A 27,453-nucleotide genomic window follows, 5' to 3' on the forward strand; every position below is an offset into this window, starting at 1 on the left:
GGATACTTCTCCATTCCCTTCCCACTCCAGGAGAAGGATACTGTAAAATCTCCACTCCCTTCCCACTCCTGGGGAAGGATACTGTGAAATCTCCATTCCCTTCCCACTCCCAGGGAAGGATACTGTAAAATCTCCATTCCCTTTCCACTCCAGGGGAAGGATACTTTAAAATCTCCATTCCCTTCCCACTCCAGGGGAATGATACTGTAAAATCATCATTCCCTTCCCACTCCAGGGGAAGGATACTGTAAAATCTCCATTCCCTTCCCACTCCAGGGGAAGGATACTGTAAAATCTCCATTCCTTTCCCACTCCCAGGGAAGGATACTGCAAAATCTCCATTCCCTTTCCACTCCAGGGGAAGGATACTGTAAAATCTCCATTCCCTTCCCACTCCAGGGGAAGGGTACTTTAAAATCTCCATTCCCTTCCCACTCCAGGGGAAGGATACTGTAAAATCTCCATTCCCTTCCCACTCCAGGGGAAGGATACTGTAAAATCTCCATTCCCTTCCCACTCCAGGGGAAGGATACTGTAAAATCTCCATTCCTTTCCCACTCCCAGGGAAGGATACTGCAAAATCTCCATTCCCTTTCCACTCCAGGGGAAGGATACTGTAAAATCTCCATTCCCTTCCCACTCCAGGGGAAGGATACTGTAAAATCTCCATTCCCTTCCCACTCCAGGGGAAGGATACTGTAAAATCTCCATTCCCTTCCCACTCCCAGGGAAGGATACTGTAAAATCTCCATTCCCTTTCCACTTCAGGGGAAGGATACTGTAAAATCTCCATTCCCTTTCCACTCCAGGGGAAGAATACTGTAAAATCTTCATTCCCTTCCCACTCCAGGGGAAGGATACTGTAAAATCTCCATTCCCTTCCCACTCCAGGGGAAGGATACTGTAAAATCTCCATTCCCTTCCCACTCCCAGGGAAGGATACTGTAAAATCTCCATTCCCTTTCCACTCCAGGGGAAGAATACTGTAAAATCTCCATTCCCTTCCCACTCCAGGGGAAGGGTACTTTAAAATCTCCATTCCCTTCCCACTCCAGGGGAAGGATACTGTAAAATCTCCCTTCCCTTCCCACTCCAGGGGAAGGATACTGTAAAATCTCCATTCCCTTCCCACTTCAGGGGAATGATACTGTAAAATCTCCCTTCCCTTCCCACTCCAGGGGAAGGATACTGTAAAATCCCCATTCCCTCCCAATCAGCTGGGACTCGGGAGGCAGAGAATAGACGAGGGTGGGGCCAGTCAGACGTGGTATTTACTGTTTCTCCAAATTACTCAAAATTTCTGCTACTATTTCTCCAGACCTGGTCAGAACCTGCTAAATACTACCTCTGGAACAGAAGTAGAGATGTCCTTTTATCCTCCTTTTGCAAAGAGGACATCTTCTGAAATACTCCTTTATTGTTTGCATTTACATTTCTGGTTATTATTATTATTATTTGCATGGTTTTGCATTGAAGTAACTTGTGGTCATGGGTGTGAGCTGGGCAGCCATACCAATTTAACAAATAAAGACATGAATAAAGAAATAAAATTGTTCTTTTTTCTGAAGGTTCAAGGACGGGACCTTCTATTTTAATTCAAGATTCCTACCCACCCCAATTGAAAGGGGCCTTCAAATACATCGGGTTACAATTCTAGCCTTGTTCAATTAGCCGTTATAGATTGGTTAACTCTGTGGGAGTGGTAGACTGTGACTTCTGAAAGGCCCCCAGTTGAAAAATTAATGTAGTTTAATGTCGAGAAGGTCCTTAGTGTGAGATATGAAATATTACTGCTTTCTACTAAGTGTCTAAAAATAACTTGCGGCCAGAACATGTTGGCCAGTTGCCAATCTACTTCATCAAGAATAAGACTGCAAGACAGCTTCCAGTGATTTTATTGGGGACCGGGTAAGTAAAAATGTCCCAGGTTTGTAAGCTAGGTTCACACGTTCTATCAACCTAGCTATTCTATGACTGAAGGCAGGACTAGAACTCACTGTCTCCGTTTCTAGTCTGATGCTTTAACTACGAGAACAAACTGGCGCTCTGTGTTGTATGGTGTGGATACCAGATTATTTTGCCTTGCTAACCAACTGAACCCCACTGTGTCCTTTCTTTTATATTTTTCATTCGCAGGTATGTGAATCGTGTTCTCATCCATGATGTGGCCACTGATCAGAAGTGGTATTTTCTTTGTAACTCTTGGCTGGCCATTGACGTTGGAGATTGCGTCCTAGATAAAGTCTTCCCTGTGGCCACTGAACAAGACATGAAGCAGTTCAGGTGTGTATTTTTGTTTGCTTTGGAAAGCAGTGTGCCTAACATACAGTATATTATTTTCTTCCCAACAAAAGCTCAAAAAAATAAAAAGTTTGGCCAAGTTTCCAGAATTCTGGAAAATAGCACTAGAGCAGGCAACTTTAAGAATTGTGGACTTCAACTCCCAGAATTCCTCAGCCAGAAGTCCACAATTCTTAAAGTTGCCAAGGTTGGAGACCCCTGCTCTAGAGGTAATTAATTGGTGAGCATTCTGGGAGTTGAAGTCCACAATTCTTAAAGTTGCCAAGGTTGGAGACCCCTGCTCTAGAAGTAGTTAATTGGTGAGCAAAAAGCAAGAGTCTTTGCTTTGGTTCCTCATAGTTTCATCTGGTCTCTTTCTCTTCTCTTCAGCAATCTCTTTTTCATGAAGACCTCTAGGGGCTTCCGGGACAGCCATATCTGGTACTCCATTTTCAACCCTTGTCCACGCAGCTCTTTTACCCGAGCCCAGAGAGCGTCCTGTTGCTTCTCGCTTCTTCTGTGCACCATGTTGACCAGCATCATGTTTTGGGGGGTGCCCAAGGATCCAGCAGACCAAAAAATGGATTTAGGTAATAGCATCATGGCTTTATTGCTTTAGAGTACAGTAGGGAGGACAACTAAGAGGAGTTAAGAGGACTATCTGAATATGAAATCCTGCCATTCTAGATCTGATGCTTCTTCTTGCTTTGAAGTTGGTGGTACTTGGAAAATGCTTTCTTGATTTCCCCCTTTACCAAAAAACATACTGACCTACAGTATGTTGAATGACTGTTATGAAGATGTTGGAGGAAAACTTAAAAAATGTTCAATCTTTATGAAACCTGCTGCATGAATGCTCAGCTGAGACAGATATTAGGGTAAGAGCTATGGAGTCTGCCACTGTAGGTGAATTATGTTTCGAGTACTGAATCCTGTTTGTGGTTTGTATTTGGAGATGATCAAGAAGAGATATGGAGTCTGGCCTATGGGAAGAAAAAGAAAAAGAGGAAGAGAAGAGAACAGGGAATGATAGTTAGGGAAGATGGTAAGAAGGGTGTTCCCAATGATGATTGAAAAGAAAGCAAAGAGAGAGAAGACTAGGCAGGATCATTCTTCCCAAATCTTGTACCTTTCAAATAGATTGGAACTACAAATCCCAAATTACCAGGCATTACAGTCAAAGGTCAAGGTAGCTAGAGTCCCAGCCTAGCTAAGAAACTTTTGTTAGCCTCAAACATTTGTCAGTAGAATCCTTGTTTAAAGACTCAAAGCCAGACACTTCTGTTGGAATAATACTCTAGTTTTCTTCAAGCCATCTACTTGTGTTGATTATAACTCATATAACTCTTATGCAGCATAGCCAAATGCTTCATTAATGAACTAGACATAATCTGATGCACTTGAATGGGATTACAACAGTGTTTTATTGGCTTTATTAAAGCCTTAGTGTTGTGGCCCACCGCGGTCAGTGAAGCTGGCAGCAGATTCAGACAGTGAGGAGGTTGGGGAGGAACCTGGGCCAGTCCTGGAGTCTGGGGAAGGCTCTGATGAGGGCTCTGTGTCAGAGGCAGAGAGGGGGCCAGAGCCTTATGCCAGTTATCAGATGCCTTCAGAGTCAGATATCAGTGAGGCAGACAAACAGCTGGAGCCTGTTCCCAATGTGAGCTTGTGCAGAGTTGCCAGACGAAGGGAACAGCTAAAGAACAGGGGTCGACTTGGGAGTAAGGCCACAGATGGATGATGAATGGCCTCTCCTAGAGGAAATAAAGAGGAACAAAAGGTTAGTGGAGCTTGCAGGAAACAATTAGTTTGCTTAATTGATTCATGACTCTCCCAGACTCCTTGCTATTTTGCAGATATTGGCCTGTCAGCTCTCCAAGCCAGATAAGGTCTGTGACCGTAAATCCTCCCTTGAAAGACTTTCTGAGATGTGAATGAGCAGAATTCACAATAAATTAATAAAAGGTGTTTTTGTCGGGACCAGGCGTTTGCTTCTTGGGAAGCCTAGGTCAGAACACTTAGTAGGATTCGCACATTATGCTAATCCATGGCTTCCAAATCATTAAAACTGGCTTTACAAAATAGATTAAGTCAAAACTGGAGAAGCATATGACTCTTCTTTTTCATTTGTTCTTCCCAGGCAAGATAGAGTTCACGTGGCAAGAAGTGATGATTGGTTTTGAAAGTTCCATCTTGATGTTCCCCATCAACTTGCTCATCGTCCAGATCTTCAGGAATATTCGTTCTCAGATTAAGAAAGAACAGAAACCAGGAAAAAGTGGGCGTGTATCCCCTGACTTGCCTTCTCTTCCCCAACAATCCCCCCCAAATGTGTCCCTCACCGCTGAGGCTGTGATCAAGGCAAGTGATTGGAATCATTTATGGCGAGTGGTTTGACACATCCAAGAGATCCCATCTCAGATAGGAAGCTCAAGTAGCAAATGATATGTAAGAGCCGCCAAAGACATATTGCTTTCTATGGCAAAACAGAAAATTATGCTCAGGTGCATCTAACTATCTAAACCCCAGGAAGGCGCACGGAATGCTGTTGCCTTCCCACCAAAGTGGTTCCTATTTTTCTACTTGCTTTTTTACATGCTTTTGAACTGCTAGGTTGGCAGAAGCTGGGACAAGTAATGGGAGCTCACTCCGTTACGCAGCACTAGGGATTCGAACCGCCAAACTGCCGAGCTTTTTGATCTTAGCCACTGAGCCCGTCTTAGCCACTGAGCCACTGCGCCTCAAAAGTAAGGCAGTGCTATTAAAGAGCAAGACTTCTGTCTGGAAATCTCTGCCAGTCAGAGCAGACAATGCTAAATTCAACCCACCACATCATCACTGATATTACCCAGTTGGGTAATGAAACATCTGCCAAAACAAAAAACCACAACCCCCCCCCCCCTGATTCAGAGAGCACCAAGGACCCCTCATTTCTCCTTGTCTTCTCCTGTCTGTGTGACTCCTTGATCTTCCATTTCCTTTTAAAAAAAATATTTTATTCATAAAAAATTTGATTTCAGTGCATTGTCAGGGTGTATCATTTACAGATGCAAGGTAAAGAATATAAATACATACATACACACACACACACACACAAACACACACACACTGATAACAATAGATATTATATAATGAAGTGGTTTTAGCTAAATTTCTCTTTATATTTGCTTATCTATACTTCTGTTGATTATATCGGCATATTTATACTTCTGAATCATCTTTGTATTTAATTCATACATAGGAATGAATCTTCCATTTCCATTCCCATCAAAATGTGAAGGTCTCCTTTGCCCCCAAAAAGTTAGGGAAATTGTGGCTTTAGAAAGATTGCCCTTTTTGAAAGGCTTGTTTTTTTTTTTTAAAGCCCCTGAATAATTTTAGGAAAAAGTTAGATTTCTTTTTTTCTCTCAGGAATTGAATTTTGGAGTTTGGGAATTTTTCTCCTGTCTGCCTTCTATTCCTAGAGGAAGTTGCCCAATACAACACCGTAGGATGAAAGCTCCCTTCCAGAATAAATCGTCTAAGAAAACAATAAAGTGCGTTTTGTTATTTGTGTTGAAAGGAATGCAAGGGGCATCCCGTGATTCTGACCAATCTCTTTTTTTTTTTACTACCATTCTTTTAACTATTTTATCCAGGATATTAGGCGGATTGCCAATTCCCTGTTCAAAACCCTAAAGGCCCCCTTGCCTTCTTCGGATCCAGATTTCAGTAAATCTACCGATATCAACAAGCTGCTAGCCTTGGTGGAGGACATTATCTGTCAGCAGAACAGAGTGGCGGAGGAATTTTATGACGAGAGCAAAAAGAAAGATGACCCAATTATCATTAGCCTTGGGCTGGTGGATCTAGAAGGTGAGTCAGACATGGCAGGATTCCCGTAAGTGAATCTAAATTAGCCAATTAAAATCTCCTTCCGTTGTGGTGATAATGAAGCTGGTTATTCTTCCCACTTGTCTCACAGGCAGGTGTGTTTAAAATGACTTTTAGCCCTATCTCCTCTGTCTCAATGAATGTAGATTTTCACACTTCTGGACCATATTGTACATGTGTTGAGTGGAAAATTAAGTTTGTCCCTGAGCACACTTTTATATAGAATTTCAGAACAGTGACACATTTTTGTAATTCTCAAATAACTTACCGGTACTTCCTTCCTTCCTTCCTTCCTTCCTTCCTCCTCTCCCATCCCCTCCTTTTCTTGTTGATATATATCTCTACATTATTTCCTTCCTTCCTCCTCTCCTCTTCCCTCCTTCTCTCGTCTGACATATATATCTACATTATTTCCTTCCTTCCTTCATAACTTCTCTTCTCCTCTCCCCTCCATCTGTAATCGACATATATATCTACATTATTTCCTTCCTTCCTTTCTCCTCTCCTCTTCCCTCCACCCCTCATCGACATATATTACATTATTTCCTTCTTTTCCTTCCTTCCTTTCTCCTCTCTTCCCTCCACCCCTCATCGACATATATCTACATTCTTTCCTTCCTCCCTCCCTCCTCTCCTCTTCCCTCCATCCCACATCGACATATATCTACATTATTTCCTTCCTTTCCCTTCCTTCCTTTCATCTTCCTTTCTCCCCCTGCCTCTTTCCTCCCTTCCTCAGAAAAGAGAAGGACTCCAACCCCAGAGAGAGGGATGGGGGAAAGGTTGAAGCATCGGGATTACAAGCGTTGCCTCCATGCCCAGCTGCAGCATGTGGAGCTTGAGCTGGAGCTGCTGGGGCCTCATCGCTTCCAGGATCCAAAGAGCTACACCCAGGCAGTTCAACAGGTCCAGCACATGAAATGCTTTTTGGAAAGCCAGCTCTGCTCGGCGATGCCTGAGAGCGAAAGGTAAAAACAGGGCACTTACCTCCAGAACTTTAGCACTACTTCTCTTTCATAGAAAATTGTTTGGCAATAGCAATAGCACTTAGACTTATATACCGTTTCATAGTTCTTTTACAGTCCTCTCTACGTGGTTTACAAATTCAGCCTATTGCCCCCAACAATCCGGGTCCTCATTTTACCCACCGTGAGATTTGAACTGCTGAACTGCAGCTAGCAGTCAGCTGAAGTAGCCTGCAGTACTGCACTCTAGCCACTGTGCCACCTTGTATAAAAGAGCCAGAGTGGTTTATCAGTGGAGATGCTAGATGAAGAACAGGGAGACCCAGTTTCTGATATCTCTCAAGATCCATGGAAACTTCCTGGTGGGGGGGGGGTACTTTGAGCCAGTTGCCTCTTCTTAGCTCGGCCCACTTCCAGAGTTGTTACAGGACAAATTTTTAAAAAATATCCTTGACAACCTAAAGAAAATGTGGATACATATTTGTTGTGGCCCAGCAGGAGCCGTTGGAGCTGTCACCAGACTCCGACAGCGAGGGGCCCTATGAGTCGGCCCTGGAGGACCTTGGACAGGGTTCTGAATCTGAGCAGGGCGCAGAGAGACTGGTTGGCCACCAGGTGGCGCCTGAGCCTTGGATCAGTGGGGAGGAGACAAGGGAGAGTGATCCAGAAACCAACAGTGAGTTGTTCCGGGATGCACGCCGTCAAAGAGCTACTCGGCGTCAAGAACAATTATGTAATTACAGGAATAACGCTCAGCTGATGGTCATTAGGCTCCTCTCCAGACTATAAAAAAGACTGCTTGTGCCACGCCCTTCTTGCAGAAATCAAAGAGAAACTAACTTGGCAGGCTGGATTGCTGCCAGAGTTTGTCTGAATTGCTGCCAAAGTTTGTCATCCTTGCTGCCAAGGTCCTTATCTGTTTGTTTACTTGGCTTTCAGCCACCAAGAGTCTGGTCTTGCTATTAAAGGACATTCTCATTAAGCGTGTCTCGGCTTTTGTTATTGGACGGATTAGGGGGTTAGAACACATATCTAATAAATAAAACCAATAATTGGTCCTTTAAGTAACATAGAATGCTACTTCACATCAGAATCATCATAAGACCAATAGAGAGGAATGGTTGTAATTCTCATTGTACAATAATCTTCTCCTTAATCTTCCTTCCAGCTCAGTTTCTTCTCTATTTTTTTGTTCCTTTTCTATTTTTTTTTCACCATGTGGATTTGATTGCTTTCAAATGGTGTCCAACCCTGGTGCCATCCATGTTCTTTGTCACTCTAGGAGTTCACCAACTCCAAGCCCTCCTGGAGATAACAAGAAAGAATTGACACCTAAAGGTTTACCTTGGTGGTTCGTGTTTGTTGGCTGGTTCTTGGTGGTCCTGACCAGTGGAGTCTCTGGTTTTTTCACCATGCTGTATGGATTGCATTATGGCAAGGATAACTCCATCAAGTGGCTGATTTCCATGGCCATCTCTTTCTTTGAGAGCCTCTTCATTACCCAGCCTTTAAAGGTATCTGTTTTCTTATGGACAACTAGGTCTCCTCTGTGAAGTAGGACATGGCTCCAACCCTAGTTAGGACAATGCAGTTTGATTTGAAAGTTGCTGTCAACCATGAAGCTGGTCTGAATGACTGGCCATTTTGAGACTTCAGTGCTGACACACCGGAGAAGAGGGACAGGGAGGAGGGAATAGTTGGGGTGTTTAGTCAAAACAAAATACTTTCTCTTGGGAACCAAGGACATCCCTGCAGGTGCTCAGAAGGAGGGGACTGGAGTCACCTAGCAACTGTACAGTATCCTGATTGCACCATGTGACTGATTGTTTTGAGAAAGTGAAACACTTTTAGTTTCAATTCGATGAAAACTGTGGGACTAATCAGAGTTGGTTTTCACCAGCCTGTGCCAATATGACGTATCCAATAAACGGATTCTTTGAGGAATCTACCTGCCTCACAGTTTTGCTTGTTACGGGTGTATTACTTGGAGCCCTGATAGTTGCCTTCAAAATGCTTTATTGCCACTAAGCTTTCCTTAAACTTGTTAGACTTCCAAAAATGTGCTTTGAAGTTAGGAGTTTGGGGGGAAAAATGCTGACAAGCACAGGAGAAATGTGCAAGGAGGTGTGTTTCGACTGGCTGTGTAGGCCAAAAACTTTATATTTCTCTATAGAAGACAGAACCTAAACTTTTTAAAATAATCCACAGCATCCCAATGTACAACTGCAGCCAGAGGCTGCGCAATATGAGAAGACAACAATTGTAATATGGACAAGTGGTTGCACTATATGGTTGTCTTCTTCAGGCATCATGCTTGACTACATGTAACAAAGGCACAGCAAATGCATTTCTATAACATGCCAAACTTAAGCTGGTTTGAACCTTGATAACAGGGTTTTTTTTGTGAGTTCTGCACATCCTGCCAATTTGATTAATGTATTGCTCAGTGTATTGGACAGAACAAGAAAAGTGGGTTAATTCAGTAACTACGGTAGACTAACCTTCTGTCTTCACTTGGAAAACAAACTGATTTTTTAAAAATTAATAACGTGATAACCTGGCGTTGTCCAGATATTTATTTATAGGGAGAAATGGACCAAACATAATTTCTAATGTTGGATTTTCACCCTTACTAGAGGGACCCCCTTGTGGAGTACTGTGAAGCCATTACCATAGCAACTGCACTGGGCTGTACAGTAGAAGCCATTTTACGGCAATGCAGTAGAAGCCATTTGAAGGCACAACAGGCTGTATCGTAACAGAACACTTCCCCTCCCCAAGGGGCATTAGGGGTGTCTTACCCCCACAGTATTTATTTCCAGACAGTAAGTCACCTGTGTACCAGGTTTGGTTAAAATTGCTCAAAGCATTCCAGAGTTATGCTTGAACATACACACACATACACACACATGCACAGAGCTCTTTTTATATATATAGATTTTCGAAAGGGGCTGTAGGATATCAAAAGGTAGTCTGTGGACATGGGCCCAAACATCTCAGTCAAAGTTGTCTATGTACTGTTCTTTTCTAGGTTCTCGGGTTTGCTGCTTTCTTTGCTCTGGTTCTGAAAAAAGTGGAACAGGAAGACGAGGAGAACACATGTATTGATGGTCCTTTGTCGGTCACAGGTAATCTATTTAATTCATTGAGGCCTGGAGCAGAGTATCTGTGTTTTTCCAGGTGAGCTGAACATAACAGACTCTGGTGAGGGTTTACTAGTTTATTAATATCTGGGGAGGTAGTATATACCTGAACAAGGCAAAAGTAAAAGCAATTGATAAAAAGGAGGCCAGTAATTAAACCACGGAATAAAATATCTGTTTCACAAAGGAGAAGTGCTGGAACAAAAAAAACTCCAACAACTAATGAAAAACAGCATGGAAGATGCCTGTGATAAGATGCCTCACAATCTGAATATGATCAGCAAAAAATCTTTTGTTGTTCTATCCAACTATTTGGTATTTCCGTTAAAAGTGGAACACAGAAAATAGTTTATCATTCAGATTTTTAGTAGTGGGCACTGCTACAGGTATAGTCTCTGAGATTTCCTGCATCTAAGCCATGGACAGACAATCAAATGTGCTCCAGATGTTCAGATGATGTTTCTTCTATTTTGCTATTTGTCATACTTGCTGGTGCTCATGGGAACTAAACTCCAAAACATCTTCAGAATAACAGATGGCTGCCCCCTAAATTGGACTTTTGAAGTTTTAGAAGTAATTCTCTACGTTTTGAATTATGCCTGCAAGCAGTAGTGGTAAACAGTTGGGTGGAAGGGATGATTCCATCAATTTTAGCTTCTATCATCTCATTTTTCTAAATTTGTCAAATTTGGTTCCTTCGTTACTCATTCTTCCATTTAGAGATTTCGGCTATTCCACTGAGACAATGGAAACAGATTTTTTTTTAAATGCACAGTAATGTTACAAATGTTCATGCATGTTTCTCCAAATATTGCACACAACACTTCTGTTTGGATTTTTGTAGCTGTGCAGTTTTCAATCATCACACATTAAATGCATGAATATATACATCTTTGAAGGATGCGGTGGCTTAGGGGCTATGACGCTGAGTTTGTCGATCAGAGAGGTCGGCAGTTCGGTGGTTCAAATCCCTAGTGCTGCCTAACAGAGTGAGCTCCTGTTACTTGTCCCAGCTTCTGCCATTTAGCAGTTCGAAAGCATGTAAAAACTGCAAGTAGAAAAATAGGGACCACCTTTGAGTCATGACCATGGAGACATCTTCGGACAGTGCTGGCTCTTCGGCTCTGAAACAGAGATGAGCACCGCCCCCTAGAGTCGGGAATGACTAGCACACATGTGTGAGGGGAAACTTTACCTTTCACACATCTTTGTGCAGTTTCCCCATGTCCATATTTTGGGGTTAATGCAAACTTCCACAGAGTACACATGGAATGGATCACTGAAAGTTTGAATAGTGGCTCAAAAAGATGTAATTAGATCAGTTCACATCCAGATGGAGACATAATAAAGATTTCTCCCAACCTTCGTACCACAACATTTATTCTAAGACCGAAGATAAGATTATTTCTTGGGTGAGTTCATCCTAAAAATATGATTTTGGAAAGTCTCGTTCTCCATGAGAAGCTGTTTAAAAAAAACAACCGTTGGTTTCATTAGAAAATGAGTACATTTGCAACCACCTTGGACATCGGCCAGTTCTCCTGGTGTCTTTGAAGAGCATGTACTGCACCATTTAGGCCTCTTTTCTTCCTGATTATCTATTTTTATCTCCTCTTAAGTTGAACATTTTCTCTCTTCTTATCCTTCTGATAGCTATGATGAGCGCAGGATTCCTTGTTTTGCTTGGTATCTATTCTTCTATTTAGCTATCTTTCTTCTCTCTTTGGGGTGGGGTTTTTTTTTTTTTTTTGGCCTGTAATCTGAGCATTGGGTAAGTCTCATTATTTTGCATATCTAAACACTGAGCTTTTCTTTTGAGCTTTGAAATCTCTTATGAATGTGTATTTTAAATACTGTTTTCCTTTTCAATAAGAGCATAAAACAAGTTGCATGCAAACTGAGTTCAGCATCAAAAAGGGCATGAAAGGAAGGTCTTGGCTTTGAATAAGTAGGCAGTAAAGGAGGAGAAGAATTAAAATTGGTGGTTGGTTAATATTGTTTCAAATATTACAGATCCAGGCCAATAACGTATTAGTTCAAAAGAATATCTTATACATTTTGAAGATAAACCCTGCTGCGTTAAATAGAAGTTATTCCATTGTATGTATTGTATATTTATGAATAATCTACATATTTAGCTGGAAATAGTTCCATTAGGTTTAGTAACTGAAATGAATTTAGTCTGTATTTTATCTATACGTACATGTATAGTTTTGATATACTTTTTGATAAGTTTTGATATGCCACAAAGAAGAGGGGGTCAACTTATTTCCCAAAGCAGGACAGAACAGAAGGCAGGACAAGAAGCAATGAATGGAAACTAATCAAGGAGAGAGGCAACCTGGAATTAAGAAGAAACGTCTTCAGTGAGAAGAATTAATCTTGCCTTCAGAAGTTGGGGGTGGTGCATCACTGGAAGTTTCTAAGAAGAGACTGGGCAGTCACTTGTCTGAAATATTATAGGGTCTCCTGCTTGAGCAAGGGGTTGGACTAGAAGACCTCCAAGGTCCCTTTCAACTCTATTCCAAAATTCCATTCTATTCAATACTATTAAATAAAATGGCAAAGTTTGCCCCTAAAGAATACTTTGAGTAGATGTCTCTTGGCATCTATATATGCTATTACATATAGGGCTTTTCAAAATTAACTTCATGGTTCTGACTAGGACATTTTATAACAGTTAATAGTCTGTTCGGTCATTCCGTGGGCAGGTGATCCAACTCCTATCTTTGGAGCGCGCAGAGATAGTGGAAATAACATCTACCAGCCTCCTCCTGCTACTGACATTGAGAAAATGAAGATGGACCACGTCAAGGAGCAGAAAGCCTTTGCACTGATTCGGGAAATATTGGGTATGTTTTACGTTCTAAAACGTAAAATGGAGTGAGTTCCCGTTACTTGTTTCAGCTTCTGCCAACCAAGAAGTTTGAAAGCACATAAAAAATGCAAGTAGAAAAATAGGAACCACCTTTGGCGGGAAGGGAACAGCATTCCATGCTCCTTCGGTATTTAATCATGCCGGCCACATGACCACGGAGCAGCGCTGGTTCTGCAGCTTTGAAACGGAGATGAGCACTGCCCCCTAGAGTCAGGAATGACTAGCATATATGTGCGAGGGGAACCTTTACCTTCTATCTTTAGGCCTGTATTCTGAAAAAACTGGTGGAGGAAAGGAAGCTTCAGATTAAGGCTTGGCTTTGCTAGCAAACCTTTGGCCTCTTGTCCAGGAGCTGTGATTCTTTTTGCTGTCTATCTTGGGCACAAAAAATAAGGTCCCCAGGTTATTCAAATGAGTACAGGTTTAATCCATGCTAGCTCTCTACAAGAACCTGAACTACTGACAATCAAGTCAAATTGGTGGTAGATAAGAGTCAAAGGAATTCAAGGAGGGCTGGACTTAGATCTTTTGTGAGCGTCAAGGGACTCCAAACTAAGGACATGCTTGACTCCTTCCTCAGGTTCAATCTGGCCATCTCCTGAACTTATCTTTGACATCTGGTTGACTAAGTGTTTGGGGTATGGGAGGGTGCGTAAAAGATTAGGAAGTAAAATTGGTCAGAATCCCAGATTTGAATGCATTAGCAAGCCTTAGGCAACGGAATCAACCTGCGCCGTGATAAAAAAAATCATGCAATCATCAGTCTGTGACTTGGGAATATAACTTGTTTTCCATGTTTGGCATCTTTTCTTTAGCCTACTTGGGATTCTTATGGATGTTGCTCTTGGTTGCCTACGGACAGCGTGACCCAAACTCCTACTATCTAAACAAGCATATTGAGAACAGTTTCACAGAAGGATTTGAAGAGGTTTTAAGTTATCAGGACTTCTTCAAGTGGGGAAGATCCGTCTTAATCAGCAACTTATATGGGCCGTATGAAGGTATGGTGATATAAGGGGCCTTTGGCAGCTATCTCAAACCAAACTGAATGCAGTATCATTCTCACAATATATCTTCTTCACAAAGTTCTTCGTGAAGAAGATATATTGAGAAAGAATGTTACAAAACGTATAATAACTAAATTATTTGTTCATTTATATGCTACCTTTATTATTTTTTTACAAAAAAACCTCAAGGGAGCAAACATAACCATACCTTCCTCCTCCTATTTTCTCCACTTCAATAACCCTGTGAAACGAATTGGGCTGAGAGTGATTGGGCCAAAGTCTCCCAGCCAGCTTTTATACCTAAGGCAGGACTAGAACTCACCGTCACCCAGTTTCTAGCCTGGTGCCTTAACCACTGCACCAACCTTTTTATCCTCATGTACCTTTAAATGGATTTTCTCTCTAACTGCCATCATAATATTCAGCAAGGAGGCAGGACTCTTCAGTAGTAAAAGTGTCTTGAGTTCTTTTGCAGATACTTTTTGTTGGTAGGGTAACTCAATGTTTATGCTACAGGTCATGAAACCTTTGGGGTGCTGGACATTATCATTCAGTAATGGGGGAAGGAAGGAAAGAAGGAAGGAAGGAAGGAAGGAAGGAAGGAAGGAAGGAAGGAAGGAAGGAAGGAAGAAAAGAAGGAGCCAAAATATATTTTAATGGTCAAAATGTAGTTCAAACTCTAATAATTTAGTTCCATTAATAGTTCTTTCTTTAAATATCTGTGGTTGAATTGGAAGTCAGCAGCCTTGTACCCCTAAATCCTGGGATATCTAGAATAGTTTCTACAAGCAGTCATACAACCTAAGCCTTGTGAGATCATCAGACAGACCTCAGAAGGTTTTGGGGTTTCATTCCCAAGGGCTTCAATGATCTTATTCAAGGACACCCACATCTTCTGAAATTCGCTGAGTTTGCAAGATTTTAGAAAAACACACAGACGGATACATGGATATAGAGGTGTGTTCCTACCGGTTTGGAACGCTTTGGCTGAATCGGTAGTGGTTTTCTGGCCTGGGTTGCAGGAACCGGCAGCAACCCATGCCTGCCACACCTCCAAACCGGTTGTTGGATTGGGCCAGCATGGTTCCCCCCCTTTTTTTAAAGGTTCTGCGGATGCACCGATCTATTTTTGGGCAACTGGCATGTGCAGGAAGCAAAATTGTGTGCACACTGAACTGGCAGTAATGATGGCAGCAGCCCACCCCTGGAAGGATACATAGACACACACCATATTATCTCCACATACAACGTGGGGAATCATAACCCATGTTTACAGTCCTTGGTTTTAAGCTAGAGCAACCAAGCAGAGAGAAAATTACTTTGAAGCTCTGCAAATGCCCATGGGCTGAATGGTCTATTCAAACCCTCCTTCCTTCTCAAATCCTCCGCAGGTTTCATCACAGACGGCAACTCCAAACTGGTGGGGAGTGCTCGGATCCGGCAAGTGAGGGTCAAGGGCAACTCCTGCCTCATTGATCCGAGCTTAGATCGCACGGTCAGAGAGTGTCACGCCGCCTATTCCTTTGACACTGAGGACATGGAAGATTATGGCATCAACTGGAACGGCTCTTCCTCGGACAACTCTTCAGAGTTCCATTCGGCTTGGCAATACCAGAGCCAGGCAAGGCTGAGAGGACACCCCATCTGGGGCAAGCTGGCTGTTTACAGAGGTGGAGGCTACATTGTTCACCTGGGGATGGATTCCGCCAATGCCTCCAGGTAACCACTTGCGGTGATGTGAGTCTAGGTTGGCTCTGTGGTTCTTAGGGCAAAGCAGCAATCTGGATTTGAAGGGAAAAGGATGAATTGGCAGTGAATGTAAATGTATGGGTCTTTCCTGCTGTCTCTTTGTTAAGTGGAGCAGATAGAATAAAATAACAGAGTTGGAAGGCACCTTGGAGGTCTTCTAGTCCAACCCCCTGCCTAGGCAGGAAACCCTATACCACTTCAGACAAATGGTTATCCAACCTCTTCTTAAAAACTTCCAGTGTTGGAACATTCACAACCTCTGGAAGCAAGTTGTTTCACTGATTAATTGTTAACTGTCAGGGAATTTCTCCTTAGTTCTAAGTTGCTTCTCTCCTTGATTAGTTTCCACCCATTGCTTCTTGTCCTACCCTCTGGAGCTTTGGAGAATAGTTTGACACCCTCTTCTTTGTGGCAACCCCTGAGATATTGGAACACTGCTATCCTGTCTCCCCTAGTCCTTATTTTCATTAAACTAGACATGCCCAGTTCCTGCAACCGTTCTTCATATATTTTAGCCTCCAGTCCAGTCCCCTAATCACCTTGGTTGCTCTCCTCTGCACTCTTTCTAGAGTCTCAACCACCTTTTTTACATCATGGTGACCAAAACTGGATGCAGTATTCCAAGTGTGGCCTTACCAAGGGGTGTTAAATCTTCATGTGATCTTGATTCTATCATAGGAGCAACTGATTGTTCACCCATTGATTTATACTTTGCCAGAATTCTCCAATACTTGTTCGATAACACCTGGCTGGATAGCTTTACGAGAGCTGTGTTTGTCGAGTTCACCGTCTACAATGCAAATGTGAACCTCTTCTGCATCGTGAGCCTGATGTTTGAAACCAACGCCTTAGGTGAGAGCTAGAGGCCTTAGACCAGAATCTACGTAGCCCATGTGATAATTTAGGAGACTCCCTGGGTGCCTAATGCTGCCAGATTGCAACACATACAAACCAAATTTATGGACCTTCAAATTGTCTTGACTTTTTGGACTGTCCCTTGAAGACACTCCTGATTACCCCACTGGAGATGGGACCGGCAGAGTCCGCTGCCTTCTTATCCCCTCCCCATTTGGGGGAAGGTTTAAGGAAAATAAAGAGATATTAATCCAGCTTTACAGGTCTTGCCATTGTTTACAGTTACTAACCGCTGCTTTGATTATTATTTTTTTAGGAGCTTTCTTTCCACGGGCAGAATTGCAAAGTATCCGCCTTTATCCATACACCGATGGTCTGCATATCTTTGTTGTTGCGGCAGAAATAATTTATTTCATCTTCGTTATCTACTACATGGTGGAACAGGTAAGAAGAACTCTGCTGGATTGAATAGAAGGCCTACAAATTGTTTCATTATCAAATTGAGTGGTTCCAGATCCTAGGTGTCTGGTCTACAGAGACGAAAGCCAATGGGCACAAACTAATTTCCCAAAAAGTTATTAAAGAATTCAAGCAGAGGTACGAAGGCAATCAATTAATTAATGACACTTTGCAAGGAAAACAAACTATAGCCCACCTGATCTTAATTAGTATTTGCCAATTATGGGCAGAAAACAACCTGGATGGATTGGCTGGTCAGATTTTTGCCAGCAAGCAAGTAAGATATAAGATGTGACATCTGGTCATGTGCAGTGATGTCACTACGAAGGGCTTCTTCTACAACGGCATCATAGCATACACATCTAAAGAAGATCTGAGCTAAGAATTTGAAGTGATAAATAATCATGGATTTAACTTCAGGGCTATCTGGCAAAGGACGAATATGGTTTCCTGATTGTCAGTTGTCACAAGCTGTGCTTGTATTCCCCATCTATTTTCTCATCCAATCCCAGCCCTTTAGCTGTTTTCCAAAAACAGCATAATAATCTGTTCTGTTGGCGCACGCGCGCGGGCTCACACACACACACACACACACACACACACACACACACACAAGATGGATAATATCAACAGTATATGTACTAAAAGTCTCAGGTCTGTTTGATGCTTTGTAACCTTCAAGTGGGCAAAACATCATAGACAACAGCTTTTGAATGTACTTCGAATGGACCAACTTAAAGAATGTGCCCAAAATCTGGGATTCATGACTCCCATGGAATTGAAATTTGTGGCTGATTCAGGGCTGCTGAGGTCAGCTATGGTCACGTGGTCGTAATTTCTGACATTCCCCACCAGCTCCCTACAATGAAAGTCACTGGGGAAGCCAGCAGGAAGTCAGACGTTACTCTTTCCCATGCTGCTTTTTTTGCCCGCCTGTTTGTCTGTGTAGGTAAAACATATCTCTGAAACAATGATTCAACTGGCCATGGATTGCCTAGTGTATAAATAAAATTGACCAAGACATCCACACTAGTCTGTAATATTCTAAATGAAACTGCATTGCACTCTAGTGAGTTATATAAAGGCTTCCTTTCCTCCCCACTGCTCACAGATTGTACTCCTGAAAACTGAATATCTTGTTCCAACAGGGAAAAATCCTGCGGGCTCTGAAATGGAATTACTTCCACAGCAAATGGAACCTCCTGGAGTTGGCCATCATCTTGATCAGCTGGAGTGCCCTGTCCGTTTTTGTTCGGCGGATGATCTTGGGCTTAAGGGACATCTGTTACTACCAAGAACATAAGGATGAGTATGTCTGATTCTCTGGCTTTATTTGTTCTAGTCTCTGGCCTTTTGAGTGTAATAAACTTGATTTGCTGCTCTGGCACTTTCTGAATACACCGTCCCACCAAAGGTAGAAAAGAGGAGAATTTGCTAATAGCAAGACTTTTCCTTTTAAGAGACAGGGTTGTTATGATTTGCAAATACGTTCAATAAGCATTTGTATGCATGTGGTTTATACATACAAGCTAAACCAGGGGTATCAAACTCAAGGCCCAGTGGCCGGATCTGGCCTGCAGGGTGCTTAGAACTGACCCACGGGGCCACCAAGGAAACAGCAAAAGATCGGCTCACTGTGCCTCTGCCAGCAAAAACTGAGCTTGCGAGGGCCGTGGGCAGCCCTCCCAAGCTCCATTTTTGCTGGCGAAGGGATTGCAGGAGGCTATTGCAGCCAAAAACAGAGCTCAGGAGCCTGTTTTCGCTGGTAGAGTGCTCAGGCCTCTATAGGCACTCCACCACACCCACCCTGGCCATGCCCACTCTGGTCCACTGAGGTCAAATACTGATGAAACCCTCAATGAAATCAAGTTTGACACCCTGAGCTAAACTATTTCATCCAGTTTCTTTCTTTTGCAAAAGAGGTGGCAGGGAAGATTTCTCTTGATGATTTTTTTGTTTGTTTGGATTGTTTGCTGGTGTCTTAGCAATAGCAGTTAGACTTATATACCGCTTCATAGGGCTTTCAGCTCTCTCTAAGCGGTTTACAGAGTCAGCATATTGCCCCCAACAATCTGGATCCTCATTTTACCCACCTCTGAAGGATGGAAGGCTGAGTCAACCCTGAGCCGGCGAGATTTGAACAGCCGAACTGCAGAACTGCAGTCAGCTGAAGTAGCATGCAGTGCTGCATTTAACCACTGCGCCACCTCGGCTCCTCTAAGCCATCTAATATGGCTTGACTAATTGAGAAGCTGAACATAGGTTCCTCCAATTGGGGCTCAATCCTCCCGTTTCTATGCTCTGACCGATGGATTGGGATGGCAGTTTCCACAAGCAAGGCACCAACGTTGCCCTCCCCACTGCTACCTGCCAGCTGATTGCAATCCCTGAATCTTCTTCTTAGGTTTGTGAGCTTCAATCAAACTGCTACAGTGGATGCAGTGTTGGGCTACCTGATTGCGTTCCTGGTGCTCCTTTCCACCGTGAAACTTTGGCATTTGTTGAGACTCAACCCCAAGTTGAACATGATCACCTCCACCTTGCGGAGAGCCTGGGGGGACATATCGGGATTTGCCACCGTGATTATCATCATGTTCCTGGCTTATTCCATTGCTGTGAGTAATCCGGAAGGCTGTGCTCAGGTCTTCTTGTATGTTTATGTAGTTCATGGGTTGGGGGATGTGGTGGCTCAGTGGCTAAGACACTGAGCTTGTTGATCAGAAAGGTCAGCAGTTCAGCAGTTCGAATCCCTAGCGCTGTATAACTGAGTGAGCTCCGGTTACTTGTCCCAGCTTCTGCCAACCTAGCAGTTCGAAAGCACGTAAAAATGCAAGTAGAAAAATAGGAACTACCTTTGGTGGGAAGATAACAGCGTTCCATGTGCTTTCAGCATTGAGTCATGCCGGCCACATGACCACGGAGAGGTCTTCGGACAGCGCTGGCTCTTCGGCCTTGAAATGATGAGCACCACCCCCTAGAGCTGGAAACGACTAGCACATATATGCAAGGGGAACCTTTACCTTTTACATGGGTTATTCATAAAGCAGAGAACTCTAGAACAAAATGGACACTTTTCCCACCAAACTTCAAATCCTGAGCAAAATTAGATATTAGGATCCCATCCTGAACTTTTGCAAAGAACCCCACTTTAGAATAGACCTTGGAAATAAACCAGTTTAGTTCTCCAACACCAACACTGAACTGGAACTGATTTCAAACTGGTTCAGAATCCTTATGTGGAAATGTCCTACAAGATACATGTCATGCTAAATAATACTCATTTCCAGTCTACTTTCCTTCTGGGAACTCAAAGTTATTCCTGGAGCAATGTTTCTATGAGTTAGTTTAGGAAAGAACAACTGGTCCCAGGTTATCTTGTGAGCTCCATTATAGCATCTGGTAGAAGCTACAAAACAAGGTAACAAGAAGAGCCTCATGGAAATTAAACTGTGACAATGTGTTGAGGTATCTGGTTGTATTGAGAAGCTCCTGTTAATTAACAGGTTTGAGATGATTATGAGCAGAATTAGTCTTTGTTTTACAGAATAAAAGAATAATAGAGTTGGAAGGGACCTTGAGGTCTTCTACTCCACCCACCCTGCTCAAGCAGGAGGCCCTAAACTCGTGATGGTGAACCTATGGCACATGTGCCAGAGGTGGCATGCAGAGCCCTCTCTGTGGGCATGTGTGCTATCGCCAGCTGCTCTTCTGGTTTCCATTGCGCACATGCACCCCAGCCACCTGGTCTTCAGGTTTCTGGTGCTCCAGCACATGTGAAGACAAGCTGGCCAGCACGCACATGCGCAAACCCAAAGACTAGGTGGCCAGTCAGTTAGTCTTCAGGTTTCCAGCACTCGGGTGCGTGTGCATGAATGTGTGTGAGTGTTGTGGTTTGGGCATTCCGTGCCAAAAAGGTTCACCATCATTGCCCTGTATCATTCCAGACAAATGGCTGCCCAATCGCTTCTTGAAAAACCTCCAGTTTTGAGCAACAGGAGGGCCTGTGTGAGCTGCTTAATGGCAGCAGGTATCTTACTTGACTTTCACCAGCCCACTAACAGTTCTTTTTTTTTCATTATTCATTAATTTCACCCATTCATTAATTTTATGACCTTCCTCCAGGAACTTAAGATGTCATACATAGCATTTTTCACAAAATTTTCCCTGCAATTACGAGGTTGTTTGTACTCTTAAGACAGGGCAGCTGGCTCAAAGTTCACTAAGAAGGATCAATAGCTAAGGGAAGGCTGGTTAAACACTTCATCTACTATTTATTCTGTGTGGTTATACAGGTGAAACTCGAAAAATTAGAATATTGTGCAAAAGTTCATTTATTTCAGTAATGCAACTGAAGCGTTTCCCATCAAGATGGTTCAGACTTATTCCGTCTTTTCAGGATATCTTCCTGTCAGAATAAAAAATGAGCAGTAGATATTATGGAGAAAATAAAATACCTGGCATCTAAGATTATTATTATTTTGTTCGTTTAAAATGCAGACAAATCTAATATATGGCTGGAAACTGAATTCATACAAGACTCTGTTTGATTCTGCTGAGACTATGGTCAGCCTTCAGTTAGGAATCTTCAACTACGAAGAGGTATGATACTTTCTAAATAAGGTCTATCAAACAAAAAATCAAAGTGTTTATTTTATTTAGAGCGTGGAAAAATTTTCTCACTGCTGACTGATCTTGTGAGTGGAAAAGTGATTTAGAGAGAAAAACGTATCACAGGAAAAATTGAAAACTGAAATATAGATTAAGTTGGGGCGCAAATTTATGCATCCTTACCATATACAACAAAGCTTAGTTTTGCATACAGTATATATGCAAAGGATTGTACCTAGTAGCATTAAGTCTCTCCAACTTGATATCCTTCAATTATCTGGAGTCAGACATCTACCACTGTTGTGACTTTTGGGAGCTGAAATCCAAAAATGGAAAATAATTTGGTTCCAGGAAGCTGGGTTAGCTTTTTCTTGTTATTAGAATAGGTTTTATGGATGGATTAGAAAACAAACAAAAGGAATACAATGCCATCAAGAGGGTAAAAGAGTTGAAATGGAAATGGGCTGGTCGCACACCGAGAAGAACTGATGTCAAGTGGACCAAGGCAGTCATAGAATGGATCCCACTTGATCAAAAGCATCCATGAAAAAGACCTAAAACAAAATGGATTGAAGATGTTAGCAAGTATTGTGGGGCCAATTGGCAAAAGAAAGCTCAGGACCGTATAGGTTGGGAATATGCAGAAGAGGCCTTCATCCTGCAGTTGCTAGACAATGGCTAAAATGAAGACAATGGTGATGATGTATGTATGTATGTATGTATGTATGTATGTATGTATGTATGTATGTATATGTATATGTATATGTATATCACAGGAACGCGTTGGCTCAGTGGCTAAGATGCTGAGCTTGTCGATCAGAAAGGTCAGTAGTTTGGAGGTTCGAATCCCTAGCGCCGCATAATGGAGTAAGCTCCCGCTCCTTGTCCCAGCTTCTGCCAACCTAGCAGTTTGAAAGCATGTAAAAAAGCAAGTAGGAAAATAGGAACCACCTTTGGTGGGAAGGTAACAGTGTTCCATGCATCTTCGGTGTTTAGTCATGCTGGCCACATGACCACAGAAACGTCTTCGGGCAGGGCTGGATCTTTGGCTTTGAAATGGAGATCAGCACTGCCCCCTAGAGTCGAGAGCAACTAGCACATACATGTGAGGGAAACATGTATGTATGTATGTATGTATGTGATTTTAAAAAAACCATATTTTACTTATTGTTATGACAATTAAAAAATACTCGTTTTACTCATGCCAAAAGTAAAAATTGTACAGGTAAATAAAATCATAAGCATTGAAATGTGTCTATTCACTGTACACAGGATAGCTAGATTCCTGTACAGAATCGGAGGCTCTGATGCACCCAAGCAACACAGCAGTTACTGCCCTGTTTGTATAGGATTTTATTGGTGATATGTGTTTGAACTTTGTGCTTTGATATGTCCTATAGGCTAATGAATAAAGCTATAATCTAATCTACTGCCCTGCTCAAAGTTTGTAAGCAGCTTTATAAAAACATTTTTTTCATCCTATTTTTTTTCCATAGACTTAATAATATCTCTCAAATTACAGGTCCTGGATTACAATCCTATTTTGGGGTCCTTCTTAATCGGTTCCTGCATAATCTTTATGACGTTTGTGGTGTTGAACCTCTTCATTTCGGTCATCCTGGTGGCTTTTAGCGAGGAGCAGAAACATTATCAGGTTTGTTCATTGAATCTCAGAGTTTAAAGGGGACCTGAAAAAGTCCCAAAGTGTATCCTAGGGGCCTCGGGAGCAGGGGTGAAATTCAGCAGGTTCTGACAGGTTCTGGAGAACCAGTAGTGAAAATTTTGAGTAGTTCAGAGAACCGGGATATACCACCTCTGACTGGCCCCAGAGTGGGGTAGGAATGGAGATTTTGCAGCATCCTTCCCCTGCCATGCCCACCAAGCCCCGCCCACAGAACCGGTAGTAAAAAAAAATGAAGTTCACCACTGCTCTGGAATCCTCTGCAACTCTACCGCCACCAAGTCAAGTGTGGTTGGTGGAACTGTCTCAGATTGGCAGAATGCTTTTCTGCCATTTTGTTGAAGGAAATAATGAAAAAAAGAGAGGGGAAAAGAACATGCATGGCTGAAAATGGATACAGTGCAGTTGTCCAAACAGAAACGTCAAAAACCATTCTTTAAAAAGCCATAAAAATGGAAAATCCAACTCTTGATGGATCCAGCTCAGTTCAATGGGTGTTATTTGCCGTCCAAAGCAGTCCACCTTTATCTATTCTTCAGTTAAGCAAAAATCCTGTTCAACAAAGGATTGGTCACTCTTGATTTCAAGACAGGGTACCTAGACCAGGAGGTAATTTCAATACGGGTAATCCTTGATTTATAACCATTCATTTAGTGATTGTTCGAAGTTACAAAACCACTGAAAAAAGCAACTTATTATCAGTCCCCACCCTTGCAATACCACTGAGACTTATATACTGCTTCACAGTGTTTTACAGTCCTCTCTAAGTAGTTTACAGAGCCAGCCTATTGCCCCAAACAATCTGGGTCCTATTTTATCGACCTCGGAAGGAGGGAAGGCTGAATCAACCTTGACCTGGTCAGGATCGAACTGCTAACATTTGGCAGAGTTAGCCAACAATACTGCATTCTAACCATTGCAGCACCACGAAAATTAGCACAGCATCTCCATGGTAATGTGATCAATATTTGGGCCTTTGGCAACCAGTATGATTTACGATGGTTGCAGGATCCTGAGGTTATGTGATCGTCATTGGCAGCTCTTCCAGCTGGCTTCTGACAAGCAGTGAGTGGAAGAAGCATTCACTTAAAGCTTCATGTTACAACTTGATTTGCTTAACCAACATGGCAAAACAGCTCCTAAAATTGAGTCTGATTTCCTTAACAACTGCTTGGTGTAGCCACAAACATTCCAGTCTCAATTGTGTTCATAAGTCAAGGACTTTTTGTATGGGGATTTTCCCCACGGTGAGTTCTTGCATGCTGACCAGCAGCTTCCATTGGCCAGTCATTGGCTATATCACCTGGAGGTGCTTGGAATTTGAATGCACCTGGAGAATATCAGGGTAGGATGCTCTGCATTAAATAAAATGTTTTGATTTGCAAGATGGATTTCTGTCTATTTTCTCAATTTTGTGGCATCAATTCCCTGTCAATTCAGCCGGCTGGCTGGGGAATTCTGGGAGTCCAAGTCTGTGCCTCTTAAATTTTGCTATGGTTAAGAAACACTGTTTTCTATCTAGGAATCCAGCATTGTAATGATAGCATTTCTTTCTCTTTCTCTCTCTCTCTCCTTCTCCCTCCCTCCCTCCCTCTCTCCCTCCCTCCCTCCCTCCCTCTCTCTTTTTAAAGGCTTCGGAAGAAGAAGAGATAGTGGACCTCATGCTGAAGAAAATGTGCAGTTTCCTTGGAATTAAATATAAAAATGACCGCACTCCAGTTTGTGGCACGCAGCTGCAAGCATCTGGGAATGACATCTAATGGCTCAGCCAAGATTTTGCTTCTTGTGTGAATTTATAGCTGTTGTGTTACATGTAAATGTTGTGATTTCCAGGTTTGTGAAATGCTGTGGTACAAAACAGGAGCTCATTTTTATGAATCAAAAGCTTCATTTGATCTCTAATAATTGAATATGTATCTTGCTGTAGATATAGAAATACATTAAGCTATATAGAAGAGATTTTCCTTTTAGAATCTACATGGCTGTTTCCTGTCACTATTTCTCAGGGTGATATAATAAATGTTAAGTATTAAAGCATAATTGTGACTCAGTTTATTTGAAACTAGCTGATAACCCGGTGTTCGCCCGGGTATTTATTTATAGGGGAAAATGTCCAGACCAAACCTAATTTTTAATGTTGGATTTTCCCCCTAACCAGAGGGAGCCCCCTTGTGGAGTACTGTGTAGTCATTACCATGGCAACTCCACTTCGCTGTACAGTAGAAGCCATTTTATGGCAGTACTGTAGAAGTCATTTTAAGGCACAAAAGGCTATATCTTAACAGAACACATACCTTGAGAGGTGTTAGGGATGTCTTACCCCCACAGTACTTTTTTCCAGAGAGTAAGTTATCTGTGTACCAAGTTTGGTTCAAATTGCCCGAGGCGTTCCAGAATTATGTTGGAACATGCAAACACACACCGGGCCATTTCATATTTCATAGCAGATTTCATATATATATCTATATATATCTATATCTATCTATCTATCTATCTATCTATCTATCTATCTATCTATCTATCTATCTATCTATATATATATATATATATATATATATATATATATATATGAAATCTGCTATCAATTTGCAACTAACATGTCTCCTATTCCTGTAAAATTTTCCCCATGGAAATATTTGGCTCTCATTCAAAAGTCATCATGTCCACTACAGGCCTAGTAAATATAATTGCAAAATGTAAAAGGTTGAACAAAACACCCCTGCTTGGGGGGAGGTGGAATGGATTTGCAATATTGCAAGCGAGCCTAGGAAGCGCTTCACAAATCTCTCACCCATATTTTTTCTCTAGCCAAAATAATTCCTCAAAACAGAATTCCTTTGTCTAGGGATTCCAACCCACTTTCCAGAGAACAAAAGAGGATGTTGAATCATGTTTTCTAAGGAAAACAGACATGTTGCAATCTCCCGGGTACAAGTGCTTTAAAAAACAAAAACTGATAAGAGATACAATTTAAGTAAAAAAAGGTTTATCAACACTGAAGACTAACTAGCAAAGCATTCTCAGGTCCAGCTTGGCTGCTGGCATCTGAATCCATGCAGATTAATTAATAATTAATACAATCGAGCGAGTCCAGAGGTATTTCACGAGAAGAGTCCTCTACTCCTCTGCTCACAATAGAATCCCTTATGCCACCAGGCTCGAAATTATGGACTTGGACAACCTAGAAGTACGCCGCCTATGGTCTGATCTAAGCATAGTACACAAAATTGTCTGCTACAACATCCTACTTGTCAATGATTACTTCAGCTTCAATAATACATGGGCAAACAATAGATACAAACTCAACGTAAACCACTGCAAACTCGATTGCAGAAAATACGACTTCAGCAACAGAGTGGCCAACGTCTGGAATGTTCTACCTAACTCCGTTGTTACATTCTCTAACCATCACAGCTTCAACCTTAAACTGTCTACTGCTGACCTCACCCCATTTCTAAGAGGTCCGTAAAGGGGGCATGCATAAGCGCACTAGTGTGCCTAACATCCCTGTCCTACTGTTCCCATTTATCTGTACTCATTTCATTTCTTCATGTCCATGTTTATACTTACACCTGTTATCCTTTACATGTTTGACAAACTAACTAACTAACTAATAAATAAATAAATAAATAAATAAATAAATAGAGTTTTCTGAAGATCTTCGGACTTGGTTGGCCATAAAATCCCAGATGTTTGGCCAACTCTATATCCTGCCTACTGAGCTTTCCATCCCAGTCCATAAACCAGGTCTGGCTTGGCAGTTTTGCAGCTGCCTCTCTCTCTCTCCTTTGTTGCTATTCTTTGAAGCAGCAGGAAACCTCTCTGGTCGGAGGTTCAAAATCTTGGCACTTTCTCCAACCTTCGCACACACCCCTGCAGCTGCTCCCTGGATTCTTCCTTTAGGTAGGCCGAGAAAGAGAGGAATTGTAGTCCCTCCACTCCAGAGTGCACCACG

The 27,453-nt window shown here is 42.2% G+C and overlaps 1 protein-coding gene across 1 annotated transcript in view; it reads left to right on the forward strand.

The window, feature by feature from the left end:
• The window catches only part of PKD1L2 (polycystin 1 like 2), a 58,280-nt gene extending 32,782 nt beyond the window's left edge, over positions 1 to 25,498 (forward strand). The window contains exons 28-44 of the mRNA XM_032231101.1: positions 2,137 to 2,283; positions 2,671 to 2,870; positions 4,421 to 4,641; positions 5,919 to 6,139; positions 6,903 to 7,121; positions 8,401 to 8,632; positions 10,150 to 10,246; positions 12,973 to 13,113; positions 13,955 to 14,140; positions 15,538 to 15,865; positions 16,614 to 16,747; positions 17,067 to 17,194; positions 18,358 to 18,518; positions 19,614 to 19,824; positions 21,707 to 21,808; positions 23,340 to 23,471; positions 25,130 to 25,498. Of these exons, the coding sequence (XP_032086992.1) occupies positions 2,137 to 2,283; positions 2,671 to 2,870; positions 4,421 to 4,641; positions 5,919 to 6,139; positions 6,903 to 7,121; positions 8,401 to 8,632; positions 10,150 to 10,246; positions 12,973 to 13,113; positions 13,955 to 14,140; positions 15,538 to 15,865; positions 16,614 to 16,747; positions 17,067 to 17,194; positions 18,358 to 18,518; positions 19,614 to 19,824; positions 21,707 to 21,808; positions 23,340 to 23,471; positions 25,130 to 25,258 (2,989 nt within the window). The 3' untranslated portion in view covers positions 25,259 to 25,498. The remainder of the gene's footprint in view (positions 1 to 2,136; positions 2,284 to 2,670; positions 2,871 to 4,420; positions 4,642 to 5,918; positions 6,140 to 6,902; positions 7,122 to 8,400; positions 8,633 to 10,149; positions 10,247 to 12,972; positions 13,114 to 13,954; positions 14,141 to 15,537; positions 15,866 to 16,613; positions 16,748 to 17,066; positions 17,195 to 18,357; positions 18,519 to 19,613; positions 19,825 to 21,706; positions 21,809 to 23,339; positions 23,472 to 25,129) is intronic.
• Positions 25,499 to 27,453: the final 1,955 nt, after the last annotated feature.

Source organism: Thamnophis elegans, chromosome 14, assembly GCF_009769535.1.
Source record: "Thamnophis elegans isolate rThaEle1 chromosome 14, rThaEle1.pri, whole genome shotgun sequence".
Lineage (NCBI taxonomy): Eukaryota > Metazoa > Chordata > Lepidosauria > Squamata > Colubridae > Thamnophis > Thamnophis elegans.